The sequence below is a fragment of the Parasteatoda tepidariorum genome, chromosome 3 (assembly GCF_982258835.1).
Source record: "Parasteatoda tepidariorum strain Cologne lab strain chromosome 3, Ptep-v5.0, whole genome shotgun sequence".
In the NCBI taxonomy this organism is placed as follows: domain Eukaryota; kingdom Metazoa; phylum Arthropoda; class Arachnida; order Araneae; family Theridiidae; genus Parasteatoda; species Parasteatoda tepidariorum.
Genome location: NC_141757.1, coordinates 82,974,357 through 82,990,796, shown reverse-complemented (window position 1 = coordinate 82,990,796; position 16,440 = coordinate 82,974,357). Strand labels below are relative to the sequence as shown.

Sequence of the window (16,440 nt, the reverse complement as noted above, 5' to 3'; positions counted from 1 at the left end):
CATTATTTTAGCCCGAGGTATTTTATGTAATATGCTTTTTGTTTTTAGTATGTTTATGAAGATATAGAGAGGATGCTTACCCATGTTGATTTTTCCTCATATTATATCAACAATCTGAAATCTCTAAAAATAGGTGATGTATTTTTTGTTTAAAATGTTTTCTTTGTTTGAAACTGATCAATGGAGTGAGAAATTCATTTTTCTTGAATTTGTTTGTGTAGTTTGAAAAATCCATACAATAAATGCTGTCCTTAATTTATTAAATGAATGGAAAATATATTTTAATTCAAGCTAAAAATTTCCTAGGAAATGGGAAGGGCAATTAAAATTCAAATAAAAATTCAATCTAATTTAGTTCTGTAGAAAATATGGCAAGGAATTAGAGAATAAATCTATAAATGGGATCGAAAAAAAGATAAACAGTTAATTATCTTGAAAGTAAACGTAAAATCAAAAATCTAGCAATGCATGTGGGAAATATTATTAAAAGCTACATTCAAAGGATTTTGCTAATAATCATATTAGGATATTAAATGAAAGATTTTTTATTAACTTTTTCATTTAGAGTTGGATTTTAATTAGTTATGTAATAATATATTTTATTTATCAAAACTTTGTGGTAAGTTGATTAACTGAATTAAGTAATGAATAATTTCAGACTTATGTTAGATTTAACAGTTCAGTAATGCCAAAATAAAAATTGTTTCATTTATTTCTTACTTTTTTTCTTTATAATTTTTGTGTTTATAGTTTATTGATTTAGAAATTGTTTTATTAAATAATTTAATGTAAATATTTTTTGAGACAAATTTTTTGTGTACTTTTATTTAGAAATTATGTCTGGAATCTGTCAAATTGTGTCTTGAACTTTTTTTATTCTTAGTTTTTTTATCATATAGATCAAGAAGTGCGAAACCTTCAACTTGTTATCGTTGATGCCTACCGAACAATTGTGACTGAGAGAATGAAAATGTACAAACTCATGCAAGATTTTAAACTGATAGAACAGTTTTTTTTAAATATGCAAAACAAAAACTTTAAAAAATGGTAGTATTTTTTATTGTATTGTTTGCATGAATGCTTTTTGCTTTACTATTTATCACTTAATATATATTAGATATTTTTTAGCAGTTACAAGAATAAGTTTTTTTATTGTATTTTCCAGTGAAGTAGATAGGCATTTTACTGCAATGCAGAAATTCATTAGCTTCTTCGACTCTCCTAATGAGTTCATTAAGTTTTATGTTGATTGTGTGAGAGAGAAATTATTGAAGCTAGAAATAGCTAGACTTTATCAAGTATTAGCTACTAAAAGGAATAAAGGTAGTTATAATTTTATTTTTTTAAACAATTATTTCTAAAGATTTTTTAAAATGAATAATTATCTTACATTGTTTTTTAATAAATTTTTTTTTCAAATTAGATTTTGTAATTTTTTTTTTGGATTTGGAATGACTAAATTAGAAGTTGTCTAAAATGGCTTTAATATTAAAAGAGATTATTTAATATTATTATTACATAATTTTTTCAGTAATATTGCGGTCCCACAGTGGACTGATCATTGAGACACGGTGTCCAGCAGATCACCAAAATCAAGCATCACTGGCTGTGGTTAGTGTGCAGGTGGGTGACCACTTAGATCAGTCTGCATAGGGATCGAGGATGTGCGGTATTGGTCCTCATTAAACTGTTCTACCGTAAACTGCTTGACTTCTTGTGCAGGTCGTCAGGCTACCGAACCGGGGGTGCCATCCCTTCTGCAGAAGATCAAAATTGTGATAGCATGTCTTCGGATCAGTGGCGTACGCAGAATTTTTTCAAGGGGGGTGTTCATAATTTTCTGAAAATACTAAAAGAAATTCGAGTCTGTAATAAAGCACTATTATTTCCCTAATTTAGACAGCTAGACAATTTTGACTTTTTATTTAGACAACATTGTTTAGTTAAATTTTGATTTGATTTTTTAAGTTTAAGAACATAATGTAATATCTTCTATAAAAAGTCCAATGTCATATGAGTGGAAAGTAACACTTTGAGGGCCACTTTCACATTCATCAGATTTTGTTATGCTAGAAACGTTTTCTTCAACGGAAGTATCACATTTCTGTACAACAGAAAAACTTACATTGGTACTAGATTCTGCGACTTCACTAATTTTAGGTCGTGATTTTTTCTCAGAGTAATTAAAAATTGTTATCTCCAATGGTATTGTTACAGATTTCTTCACTAGTCGAAATAGTGGCGACGACGGGTTCGGCGATTGAATGAACTTCTTGTTGAAACAAATCAAAACAGATTTAGCGACAAGCTCCGGAAGACAAGCGGCAGAGATAACTTTTAGTCTGACTAACTAACTCCACTGTACACCGTTCCCCCTTTTATATAATTATTCACCTCATCTCCAAAATTCTCGAATTGTCTCAAAGAAGACAGAACGTCTAGGATTCCAGAATCATCGCGTAAAGACCTCGCGAATGACAGCCAGTCTCGAAAACTATACTGGCAGGACAGAAAGGAACCAGTCCGTAACAGTATCACATGAATTTGGTTTCAAAAGTACAACCCTATTAAAGTAAATGTTTTTTCAGTATTCTGAGAAATACCGTGAGAAAAAAAAGTAGGCATAAGGCAAATAAAAATATATAGTCTTAAAAAATAATAGCTAGCATAATTTCTACTAAAATTTTGGTTTTTGCCATTTTGTCTGAGCTCAAGGGGGGTGTTTAAACCCCTAAACCCCTCCCTTGTGTACGCCACTGCTTCGGATCATCCTGAGGGATGTTTCCTAGACCGTTGCTAATAGCCCATTTTGCAGCTCTAGTGCAATGTAAATGAACTACAACAACAACTCAGTAATATTGTGCTTATTTAGGATAAATTTATGAAGAAAACTGAAAGGTATATAAAAATTTGAAGATTACAGTATGTTTTATTTGCAACTCTAAGTGACATCCCAATAAGAGTTAAATATGTTTAGTAACTTTTTTGTGAGTTTCATGAATTCATCTTTTCCAATTGACTTACATGAAATTTTAGTTGTGCATTTTTTATTTATCTAGCATAGACTGAGGTTACCTATTTATCTGTAACATAACCATGAAAATTTTTTTGAACACATTAACAGAGTGTTTCTCTAACTGTAGGTTTGCAGTGAAAAGTTAAGATCTTAAAAAAGACTTTGTTCATGACTGAAGATGTTTAATAGTTCTAGATCATTTTAGAATTTAAAATAACTTATATTGTAAATGGAAGTATATACAGTTTTGCCTGTAACACATGTGTATTTATTTTAGAAATTAATTTAAAATCTGAAAATTGACTATTTTATTTTCTAGAAAGAGATCCAGAGGTGAAAACTCTGCTTAAGAAAAGAGCACCAGTAAGTATTAATAATAATTATGTTCTCTTGATTTTTTATCTATGTCACATTTTTGCTCTATACAGTTTGAAAAAAAAATAATATTTGAAATATTAATTTGCATATCTAATGATCTTTTTTCTTTTGATTATTAGTGATAGTGGTATTTATTTCACTTAGTTACATTTTAACTTGGCAGCCCCGAGAAAGGCATGCATACCTGATCTCAGCCATTGTTACAAAAACTGTCATGTGTGGAATTTCTTTGTAACTAGGTTAACAGCAAAAGTAAAAATTATCAGTTATGTTGTTTAGTGTTTGAAGGCTTGAATTAATTAAAAACATTCATACATTCAATGCAATTAACATCAAAAAAGCTTCTGTTATATATTTCATAGTCAGGATTTTTGTATTTTATAACTTCCATTTACAATATAAGTTATTTTAAATTCTAAAATGATCTAGAACTATTTCTCAAAAAACACTGTTTCATTCCCTCTCTTAATGCAACAAATTAAGGTAGAAGGAAGTACAGTTTTATTTCATTATTGGATGCATATACTTTTCATTTCACTCAGAAACTTGATACTTAGATTTAAGATGTTCTACAGCTGTTTAGTGACTAATACACTGTTTTAAGTTCAATTTTATTCGAAGCTCATAATTTTGTTTGACACAATTTTCATTAAATTTTGCGTTTACAAACCCCTGATCTTCCAGAATTGCTTATTTTTCACAGTTTCTTTAGGTTGGATCCTTTCGTGGCCCATGTTCGTTTCACACACTCACCTGATGCTAAAACAAACTAGTCTATTATTAATCTAGTATTCTTGTGTGTGCAATATGCTGGTATATAATCATCTTAACCTATCAGCAGCTTTGCAAGTAGGAAGTCATGATTTTTAAATTTTTTTTAAATTCTCTTAAATGGTTGTGCACATGAAAATCCTCATTCCATTTTCAAATTACTAATAGAAAAAGCTTAGGAATTTTTTTCTCGCAGAAACACCCACCTGTTTTGAATTAGGTAGAAGAAAAATGACTCTTCATACAACAGTTTTTTAATTAGAGGGCGAAGTGCTCTAGCCTGAACCAAAATAGTTTATAAAAAGTGTGAACATTTGGAAGCAGTACAAATGGTAATGTTAAAGCAGGAGAGCGTTTAGTTACTGAAAGAAGTAAAAGGTACTAACTATTATAACAGTTAGGCAATAGTAAAAAAAATATTGATAATTTTTTTTCCATGTATAAATATACTTCTCAAGTACTCTCTTTACTCTCATGTATAAATAAATATACTTGACTTCTCAAGTCCATTTATTTTTGTTAAAAATAGTTGAATCAATAAACATATCTTGCCTACAAATAACCACGTACATGTGATGCATGGTTTTAAAATACAAAATTTAGCATAATATGTTACAAATGCCTTTATGCTTGTTTATCAATTAAAAAAATGAATTTAATATTGATGAGTGACACTTATTACTTAATCTCAAACGCTTTTTTTCTCCTGAATACTATGTACTGAATTTGTCGAAAATTTCACATTTATACTTGGTAAGGGCAATAATTTTCATCCATTACAAATTAATTTATTAGTTCATTTTTTACAAGTTTAATTCTGTCGCTTACATTAAAAATAATTCATCTACATTTTAGAATCAGTATATCAATTATGTGCTCGTGTAATTGTAGTGTGATGTAATTGTTTTCATTGAACATTTTAATAAAATGAAAGCTTTATTTACACCATTTTCCAACTATTTCATCTAGGTTTTTATAATTAATAAAGAATAAATGTTTATTTAATTGTATAGAAGTACAAAGTTTATTAAATAATTCAAAATTTTAATTGCTACTTTGTTTGGTATTGTATTTATGTTTTGTTTTATACATCTTTAAAAAATCCCTAAAATTCCCTCCATATTATATGAAAATAGTGTGCTTTTTCTCGTGTATAATTTCGGTTTAGTTTTGGAATCTACTGTATTCTTCCTCCTTCATGATGACAACTATGAGTAACATAAATTTTTTTTCACTACATTATTGATTTTTATTTTTCCACTTTATAAAACATCACAAATTGTTATAAATATTGTACTCCTTCTATATCTAATCTTTCTATGTATATTTTTATGTATAATCTGTGTTATGTAATTAATTTAACTGATAGAAAATAGTCTTTTCTTGATGTAGTGCTCCTTCTCGATGCTGACAAAGATTTTATACTGCACAAGGCTAAAAAGGTATTTATTACTCTTACCATTATTATTTTAAACATTCTTTATATTTCATTAAAAAAGTGAAACTTGTTACTTTATGTCTGGAAATATTGTTTATTCACTAAATCAAATTGTAGAGAAATATATTAATAATTAATATCTGTTAATAAATAGTGTAAAAATACAGCAACAGACCAACCCTAAATAAAAAGCAAAAACATTCCTTTTTCTCTCGAACCCTAACGGTGATTTGGCATAATCCTGTTTTAAGAAGAGCCTCTCCTGCTGAACTCTTAAATGTTTTCTTTTATATTCAGGGACCATACCAACACTTGGGGAACTGGTTTACATCACATCTATGGAAGCTAGCCTTCTTTCTCTTAGTACACAGGGTACAGGGTTAAAAAAGTTTTTTTCTTCTTCTTCCTGAAAAGTACATTATCAGTATTTATAAGTATCTATAAAATAAAGACAAACTTGACATTGATGTGAACATGTTTGAGTTTTTGATATGATCAAAAAATGAGTTTGGGATTTTGATCCTTTAAGTTTTTGATTTTTTTCTTTGCTCAGCAAATGCATTGCATTTCAAAAGAAAGGAAAACTCTTGAGAAATATACATCCACCTAGGATGGAAGCTATTTAAGGACTCTCCACCCCTCTTTTTTTAAAAATTTTTTTGCATTCTGGTTCAAAGATGATGGGTATGTATTCGAAAAATTAATAATCGTAAAATGAATCTGAACTTTTGCATCTCACTGAGTGATTCTGCTTTAGTGCTGCATGTAATACATCAAAAATCATAGAATGAGCGTAGCAAAAAAGTTAAATTCTTCTTTGTGAAAATTACAAATAATGCACCAGTTGATTTATGTAGACAGAATTAAACCTAACTTAAGAAAAAAAAAATTATTATTATTATTTTTTTTTTTTTTGCTTCAATAGCAATATGAAAATATATTTCTGAGTGTCAAATTGCATCTACTTATCCTTGATCATTGTTAAAAGCACATTTGAAGTGCAAATTTATTTTATCTCTGGCAAAATTTTGTAAATTTTACAGATTTAAAATGTTAAAACTACTTTTAGTTTTGCCAGCATCAATTTTTTAGAAATATTATTTTTAATATTTATTTTGAAAAACTGAAATTGATTAGAATCAGGAATGTGTTACGTTTTTGTTTATTTCTTTATAGAATAAGTAAAACATATTTCTTATATGTTTTACTTATTCTTTCTCTTTTATTTCTTTAAGACAGACATATTTTTATCAATAAATTTTAGGCTTATTTGCTTTCGATAATGAAGTGCTTAAATAATTTTTACTTTATTTCCCGCCCCCCCCCAATGCTATTACAAATCAATAGAGGTTTCTGCTACTGGAAAAAGAATCAGTGATCTAATCAGTATTCATAAAAAATAATGTGTTTTTTATTATCTTATTTAAAGAATACCTGATTTTGATTTGTTTGATCTTTATAATTAGTGCAGAAATTTTAGTTTTAATTCTTTGTTGAAATATTACTGAATAATTGGTAATAAAATTTTTTTCCTTTTCCCTTATCATAAAATATTTACATTTTATGTATAATAAATAAGATACTATGTATAATAAATACATTATATGTATAAGAGATTTATATTATTTTAAAAAGGGTTCTGCTTCTAGTGTATGACACATTTCCAAAGTCTAGCAGAATCATTTCCACTTATTTTTAAATCTTTTTAATATATTTCATTTGTATGAGTGTAGTTTTATTTTATTTATAAACTATTACATTCTTGAAACTTTTTCCATGTAGAGGAAGAAAAAATTCAAATTCACGAAAAGGAAGAGGTATGTATATTTAGTTTAAATTGTTATAATCGTTGTTGTAATCATGTAATGTTTTTTTGTTTTTTTCTTTAATCTTATTTTGGGACTCTTATTATTTTCCTATATCTGAGATAGCTGTTCTGTTTTTATTGCATTTCTTTTTAAACTTTATGCCTTATTTTTCTGTGCTGTTTGCTTGTGGTTTTTTTTAAAAAAAGTTTAGAGTTATGTGTATTTACTCAGAACAGTTCTTACTTTTCGTTTATTGTATTAAAAAAATTAAGTCTATTGTGTAAAAAAAAAATCTTATCAAATTGAAAAAATCCAATCTTAACTTTTTTATGATAAACCTGATGCAATATTTATAAATATAAATTGCTCATACAGTTGAGTAGAAGATCTCTTTTTAAAAACACATCTCTTTTGATTTACAATTATTTTCTTTGTTTTTTAAGTATTGTTCAAGAAATATTGTTATCAAGATTTTAAAATATTATATTATTAATCAACAAAATTTCTAATTATAGGCTGTATTATTTCGTGCAATGTAATTAAATTAGGTTATGTATTAGTACAGCAGTACAATGTGATTATAACCTGCAATAATCACCAATATGATCCATTGCAGAAAGCAATTGAACTGATGAACTGGAATTCATCGACTAAATAGAGAAAAAAAACTTTGAAAAAAAATATCTTAATTTACCTTGCTAAATAAAATAAAGGTGAATAAATAATTAACGTGTCAACTCAAACTTCGGTGTCCAAAAGCATTAAAGTTAATAAAGTTGAATAAAATAATTAATATTTCAACCATTAAAATTAACATTGATATTTTTATCTGCCTTTAAATTTTCTTGAAAAATCAAATAAAAAATGAGATTTTTTTACGCAGCGAAATTAGAGGTGGAACCGAAGAGAATAATCAAAACTGTTGAACAGATCACCAAAAATTTAACAATAGGTTCGCAAATAATACTATAATTTGAAAGTGATAAATTTGTGTAATTTTAAGGTAATTTGAATTCACAATTAGTCGACAGAAAACTGGACAAAAATTGGAGTAAAATTATGGAGGAAAAATTATTTTGAATTCACAATTAGGTAAAAGAAAACCGTTAGGAGTAAAATTGTAAAAGAAAGAATTGAATTAATAACTTAATAAAAAAAAACATTCAGAAATTGAAACCTAAAATAATTTTTATTTATTTAACAAATTTTTGATGAAATGAATAGGCTGTCATTACTACATTCAAAATCAAATAAGTTTCATTAACCTAAAATTAATTAAATTAACTGTTAAATCATGATTGAATAATTAGTATATATTTTTTTTTACATATTCTGTTAATTTCACAATAGAAATAAATTTAATATGCCCATTTATTAATTTATTCTGGCTGATTTTAACTGGAGTGGGGTTAATCTCTGGAGTCATCTTCCTAACATTGTATAATTTTCTGAAACATTTTTTTAATATCAATTATACCATTCTAATAATATTACAATTATTCCATCTCATGGGTGCAAGTCTTCCGTCCCCAGGACGGATTTCCGTCTTTCGAAGATGTCCGCGGACGGAAGTATGACGGACTCGAAGACGGAAATCGGAATTTTTTTTTTCTGTCCTTAAAAATATTTTTTAGGTCTACGTTATTGGTCTACTTTCTTATGTCCTGTTGTTATTTTATCAAAAGACAGATGAATAAATATTTTTTGTACAGTATTTAAACTTGATGTATTATGGTAAAGCTTTCTTAGATAGTTTGCATATGTCAAGGGGGTATTGTGTATGTTAGGTATTTCAGTCAAAAAATTTTCAGTCTTGGCCTATTTTCCAACTTGCACCCATGTTCCATCTATAATATTCCATTCTATAATATTGCAACGAATAATTTAATTATACAATTTCTAATATGTATTTTTTTTTTAAACTTTTTTTTAAAATTATGGTTTTACTTTACCAGAAATACCAAAATTCTCATTTTATCCTAAATTAACAAGAACAAAATAAAGAAAAAATGTTGGGTTATTGTTAGGAGGAAGAAAAAAAATATGTAATGCATCAGCAATACCCAATTTTGAATTCAAGCAAAAACATAATCAGAAAATGACATCAGATAGTTTAATATAATGTTAAAGATGATGTCCTTGGATGCTGTTCAATCTAATTAATTCTTGCTTTCCAGTATTAAATAGAGGTAATGGTAAGTTTCCACTTACCTTATTATGGACCGCCTTTTTTAAATGTGAATAAACATTTATTGTTTCTAAACTACAAGCTGATAAAGATGATGAATATACATAAAATGAAATAATTCATGATTTATGGTAATTAAAAGGTGATGAAAGATTATGACAGTTAATTGCGGCAAGCAATCAATCTAATAATCTTGATAATGAATAAAAAATTAAGCCATTAGAAAGTGATAATGAAACAAAAAGTATAATTGTTTTTTTTTTTATAATGTATCTTTTCTTATTAAAAAACTAAATATTTTTGAAACTTTATAATAATTTCTAATAATTTTAAATTATTTCCCTACCTTATTTAAGCTTTAAAAAATGAACTTGAAGAGATCCCCTGATTATCTGACATACATATTAGTCTTAAGTGTGTGAGATAATCAAGATTCAACAGTAAATGTTGCAATTAAAAAAAAAAAACCACACAGTGAATGTCGACAAATGATATTTAATCTGTGCATAAATAAAAAATAAAAGTAATAGAAATATTCACATGATTTTTGTTTTAAAAGCAAAAGTAAAAACTGCTGCAAAATAATGAAAAAGTTGATTATAAATATGAAAAAAAAATTTTCGAATAAAAAACTTAAAAATTTCTATGTGAGAAGAAAGAACTGATGTCACATTCACTTATTTTTGTCAATATTTTAAAGAAAGTAAAAGTGATATTTAATATTATTCCAATGATTGATTTTTTCCCCTTATCATTATCTATTCAGAACACGATGAAGTATTCATTAATGCCCTTCCAACTATACTTGAAGGTTTAGAGCTAAGGTTTGCAAGAATGGTAAGTCATCGACTTTTCTTCTTGCTAAAATTAGGCTAAATCAGTTTTTGCAATAGCAATAAAATACAAAACAATCAATTTGCTAATTGATTAAATTGGAACTTTAAATAATTTGCTAAATTTATTTTTTAATAATTATGTGTTTATTTTTTACCATTTTATTCTCTAACTGTAATTAGGTATTTTTTAGAAACATTGTAAAATTCTTGTTTCTGATTTTTTTGTTTTTGGATAACTTATTATTTCAAATGAAATGCTGCAGAATAAAATAATTTTTATCAAAGGAAATTTTTTTCTTCCAATTTGGTAATTCAATATATTTGATATTTTAAAGTTTTAGCTTAGAAGTGGATAAACTGAATTTATTAATTTTGCACATTAATTATTAATTTTGGATTTATAAGTTTGTACAAAGCTCTTTTGTACAGTTTCTATTAATATCTCTTGCCACTTCTTATAATTTGACTCAGCTAAACAAGGAAAATTAATTATTTAAAATGTATGATTTATTGTGAAGTATAATTTTTTTCTCTTTTAAACAATGTCAAATTGTCTGAACTTAATGAAATAAAACTTAATATATTTATATATAATATATTCTATACAAATAAACATAATATTAATGTAAAAATCACCCTTATGTATTTTTCTTCTTGTACATAATTTAAAAACACTAAAATATCAAATACACTGATTTTTCATTTTGAACCATTCAAAATTGTTACATTTCAGAAGCTCTTTACAGATTCCTTGTCTGAATGATATTTGTAAAAATCTTTCTTATTTATTTATTTTTTCTGAAATTTTTTTATTATTTTCAAATTAAATAAGCAGAGGGAAACAGGATTTCTTAGTCTAATAAATTGGCAAAACACTAGCTTGATATTGTGAAAAATAAGCTTAAGTTGTTTTTTTCCGTATTTAAGTTTCTTTTAATAATAATATTGTAAATAAATAACCTTAAAAATTAAAATATGATAAACTAACTATTGAATGATTATTATTTTATTTTTTTACATTAATTTAACGAGCCAAAAACTTTATAACCTTTGATTCATTAATAAAAGTTTATTTTACTTTTTACAAAGTATATTCAAAGGAAACTCATTAAAAAAATTTTCTTTGTCTGAGAAAGTAAAAAACTGAAATAAAGTGTTCTTTTTACCTGTTATTGGACAAAATAAGAATTTTTTATATGTATGTTAACGGCAAGGTATGAAATGCTGAAATCCTATAGAATGTAATAGGTATTGTATATTATGCAGGGAGTTATTAGGCATAGTGTAAAATCTGAGAATTATAACATACTTTCCCTTAGCATTGTATATAATACCTAGGCATTCTATAGAATGACGAATACTATTTAGGTAAAGTATGAAAAAAAATTCCTGATAAAGCTATTATATAAATGATGTGCATTCCTCAAAAATACCAATGTTATTCTGAAAAAATAAAGAGAGTACCACTATAAAAAAATCTATTCAAAATACGTGAACAAAAATGAAAGTTATTCAAGACAAAATTTATATCTTTCTTAATAAGGGAAACAAAATTTCCATACAAAAAAATAAAAAATTAAAGCTAACCTACTTGTCGCAACACGATTGGCTTGAATAACATTTTTTATTATATTTAGAGGTTCTATTATATTCACACGTTTATTTCGTGCTTTGTCGGTTTCTTAATCAGCAGTCTATTATAATGCCTAGGCAGGCATTCCGTAGAATTCTGAATTTCAAACTTTGCCGTGGTAACATATGTTTTTCATTTAAATAAATTATGAAAACTCTTCGTGATGAAAAGGATAAATTTTAAAGAGTAATTTATTTTTTCTTTCATTTGTAACAATATTTTTTGTAAGATATTTTTAACATGATGTTTGAAAATAATTTTTTTCTAAATAAATGTATTTTTTGTATTTTACAGGAATAAGAGAAATGTAACTTTGAAAATCAGGGATTAAGACTTACGACAAAATTAGCAAGTCTACTATCTATTTGAATTAGTGCATATGTGTAAGATATAGTGCTGGTGATATTGTACAAATCGAATGGCATTTGATCAGAATTGTTGTGATCAAAATCTTTCTCATCTTTTGAAATGTGATAACATTTTTATTGTTAATATTTTATTTGTGTCATTATTTAAACTGTTCAATTTTAAAATAATTGTAATATTATGCTTCTGTTCTTTTCTTAAACAAAAACTTCAATGAGTTTTCACCTTAAAAAACATTAAAAGTGCATAACAGAAAAATTCTTATTGTTATTTGCGTTCCATTTAAAAAAACATTGTTCAAAATATTGCTATTTTCTTGTTTTTAATTTACTTTTTTGTTATTTAGCATTGTTTTAAGATTGGTTTTTAAAACATTATTGTTATTCAACTATGTTTGGATCTTCTAACTTTTTATGCATTTTGTGTAACTCTATTCTATTTCTGATTTTTTTTTTAATTGTTACAAAATTAAACATTGTATTGACGAAAAAATGTAACTAACTATAACGAAGATTCAATTTTTTAAATGTTGTTAATTGGTTATTTCTTGAATGTTACAAGTTTTTATGAAATTTTTATGTGAACTATTTTAATAATGGTAGTATTTTGAATTTTTATTGCGTAATTATTTTAATTTGTGCTTTAGATTTCCTTAGAAATACTCAAAATAATATATGAAAGTTAAAGTTTCAGACTAAATTCTCCTCTTTATTTTGAATCCAGCTTGTTTTTATGTATATAATACATTCTCAAACATTCATGTGTATAATTGGCATTTTTTATCAGTATAGTACACATACATTTATTACATTTTCATGATCATTGTAATTTTTCATCATTGCATTTGCTCGCATATTCATAATTTTATTTTTAGGAATATTTTTTCTAACAAACTTTTATATGATGTATATTAACTGGATCTGTTTTTCCTTGTCGTAAGTTTTATTCTTCATTCTTGATGTATATTTATTGTATAGCTGTTTTTTTAACCCACAAAACAAATTTTAAAATTTCAAAAATTGTTTTCTTTTGATGTGCAATTATTAATTACCTTTAAAGGAAGTGTAAATTATTCCATAATTTCTTTCTCCTTAATTTTAAGTTTTTCATGTTACATTAGATGATTCATTTTATATTTATTCATTTTAACGATGTTTTAAGGAATAAAATTTTATAACATTATTATTGTTTGTCTCTTACTTATTTACTGATGTAGCACTACAGCCCGATGTGAGCCTCTGCCTGCTGAACAATATCGTTCCAAACCTTCCTATTTTTGGCTTTTTTTAACTTCCAGTTTTTCACCTTTAGATCTTTGGTGTTCTCGTCCAACCATCTCTTTTTCGATCTTCCTTCTGGTCTCGAGTTGAAAGGTTACAATTTAAAAAAATTTCTTAAATTTCTATTCTCATTTAATCTTTCAATGTACCTCAACCATGCCAAACATCTGGATTTAATAAATCAAATTATGTCTTTTCATCTGATTAAATGGTCAAGTTTACTATTGTTTTCTATTTTCCCCTGTGTATTATTTACTTTAATCGGTCTGAAAATTCTTCTCAAGATGTTCTCCAAATTTAACCTTTCAAATTGTAATATTCTTTCAAAAATTTTTTTAATGAATTTTTTTGTATTAGAAAATGAAATTGAAAGTAATGAGATTTTAGAGTCTTGTGTAAGCTTTGTTCATACTTCCTCCTTATGTGCTTACTTAATATTTGAAGGTCACCAAAATTTTTTTTAATTTTTTATTTTGCACAGAGCTGTGTTATCAGAATCGAAGAAAACTCTCCAGGAGTTAAAGTTGAAGTTGGGAAAATTTTACTACAGTCTAGTTAGCTAAAGTTAACTCTTTTTTTTTAAAAAAAGGTTTTGTTCTTAAAAAATTATTTTGATAAACATTTATAGTTAAATAGAAAAAAATATTCTGCAATGGATATGATGACTATTATCTGAAATATAACTTATCACAAATTTAGTCACATTTTATTGTTTTTGAGCCTGTGTTTAATCTAACTACTTATGAAGAACACAGTAAATCATTGAAATTATTGAAAAATCAAGAATAATAAATGAATTATTTATAGATTATCTTTTCATATATAAATTTCAAAACCAAATTTATTTACTTTAGTTTTTAGGTTAATTAAAAAAATTTCAAAATTTTTTATTATTCGTAGTAGTTTTCTTTTTTATGAAGCAAAACAACTTTTTTGTCATAAGACGTTTATATATATGCATGAGAGATATTGTTAAGTAGTTCTTTTCTTAAAATGGTTTTGCACAATTTCAATAATTTGTACAAATATATTTTTAAAAAATTATTTCTTCAACTGTGTTATAGTACAAAATATTATTTTCAATAATATAACTATTACTTTAATCTTATATGAAATATAGAATTGAGTAATTTGGAATTAACAATTATTTAATAGAATTACTTATCTGAATTAGAAGGCAATTTTAATTGGGTATAAGTTGGAATAAAGCTGTGAGGGATATCCAGAGTTGGAATTGAACATTTCATCTGATGATTCTACAGCTCTGATTTAGCATACAAATTGTATAAGTGCATTTCCTATGGTGTTTAATGCAAAGCAATTATCGGATTTTCATACTATACTGAATAATTTATCTAAAAATAATTTTTATCCTTTTTAAAATAAAATGAATTTTTTAAACTTAAAAGTTGTTTAGTTTCAATTCGGCAAAAACGGTGATTGGGTCATTATTACATTTTCAGTTTTACTGAGTATATATTTTAAATTTTTTCCCTGTTTCAGTTTTAATGTTAAGTTTTTTTTCCAACGGTTCTTCATAAAAAATTTTAATTAGAAAAAAAAGTAAAAATTTTTTGAGCTTTTAATATTGTGGTGTGGTTATAAATCTAAACCCATTTAGTTGTGTATGTTGAAAAAGTAAGAGAGTATCAGTTGGAATATAATTGTATAAACAAGTTTCTTATAGAACAATATATATGTGTGTGTTTATATATCTACACAGGGTGGCCTAAAACTTGCGGTACATACGTTAGACACAGCTGGGTGATAGAACACAGCTAGACACACAAATCACCATATAATCCATGGCTGAAATGCAAGTCCTAGAGCGCGAAAGATGCTGTGTCATGAAAAAATTCCCCCATCAGAGGCCAACTTTAACGAAAATACCAGGCATCTCTTTTGTGGTGTCAGCAGCTAGGTATATCCGGCAATAAGAAGGTCTTCAACAGAATCTATGATACCATCATCCTAGTTGACGATTTTCATATTATCCCAGAAGAAAAAGTAGAGACATGACATATCCGGTGAGGTGGCCGGCCAATTGATTGAACCCCCACCGCCCCAGGTATATGATATCTAAGGCGTTACCCACATCCACAGTGGTGCACCGTCGTGTTGGTACCACATTCGTCATGTCGTGTGTTGAAACGTGGTTTAATTGTTCTGGCAACACATCTAGCAAAGCCACAATATATCGAATCTCCATCTAGTCGTGTTGCCAATTGCTATGGCCCAATCAGATAATCGTGCTCGATTACGGTCCAAACATTTAGCGCGAAAAGTTGCTGGAACAAACCTGAAAATTTTACGTTCGGGTTTTCAAAGGCCTCGTGGGATAATCGTGCATATGTGAAATACCCTTGCACGTGAAAGTTCATTCGTTGGTGAACAACGCATGTCCACAAAAATCCGGTTTCACAGCTGTCTGCTGAAAAAATCATGTGGTAAAATTGACACGTGCCTGGTACTCCTATGATACCAGGGCTCTGGTTTCTGTTCATGGTAGGGATGCATTCCTTCATCTCGTCACACTGTATTAAAGAAAACGAGAACGGGTTATGAAAGTGACCGCGTGCTAGATTCAGCCCTTTCGCTGATACGATGCACAATGTCGTCCTTATAGATGACGTTCTTACTCTCCTGCCACGTCCGGTATCCTGCATGCAACTTGAAAAGGAACCCCTTTCTCAGAGGCACCCCCGCTTCGGTAGACCGACGACCTG

The 16,440-nt window shown here is 27.1% G+C and overlaps 1 protein-coding gene across 11 annotated transcripts in view; it reads left to right on the top strand.

Annotated features, from left to right (window-relative positions):
- The window catches only part of LOC107447980 (uncharacterized), a 57,592-nt gene extending 43,976 nt beyond the window's left edge, over window positions 1-13,616 (top strand). For 4 of the 11 annotated variants that reach the window (XM_087159704.1, XM_043049143.3, XM_071182260.2 and 1 more), the window contains exons 7-14: window positions 49-133; window positions 900-1,047; window positions 1,166-1,323; window positions 3,336-3,379; window positions 5,558-5,607; window positions 7,386-7,420; window positions 10,366-10,436; window positions 12,363-13,616. In XM_087159704.1, coding sequence (XP_087015830.1) covers window positions 49-133; window positions 900-1,047; window positions 1,166-1,323; window positions 3,336-3,379; window positions 5,558-5,607; window positions 7,386-7,420; window positions 10,366-10,436; window positions 12,363-12,368 — 597 coding nt within the window. In that variant the 3' untranslated portion in view covers window positions 12,369-13,616. Of the gene's footprint in view, window positions 1-48; window positions 134-899; window positions 1,048-1,165; window positions 1,324-3,335; window positions 3,380-5,541; window positions 5,608-7,385; window positions 7,421-10,365; window positions 10,438-12,362 lie in introns of those variants that run through there. The other 7 variants (XR_015432618.1, XR_011637002.2, XM_087159705.1 and 4 more) reach the window with 5 other exon arrangements.
- Window positions 13,617-16,440: the final 2,824 nt, after the last annotated feature.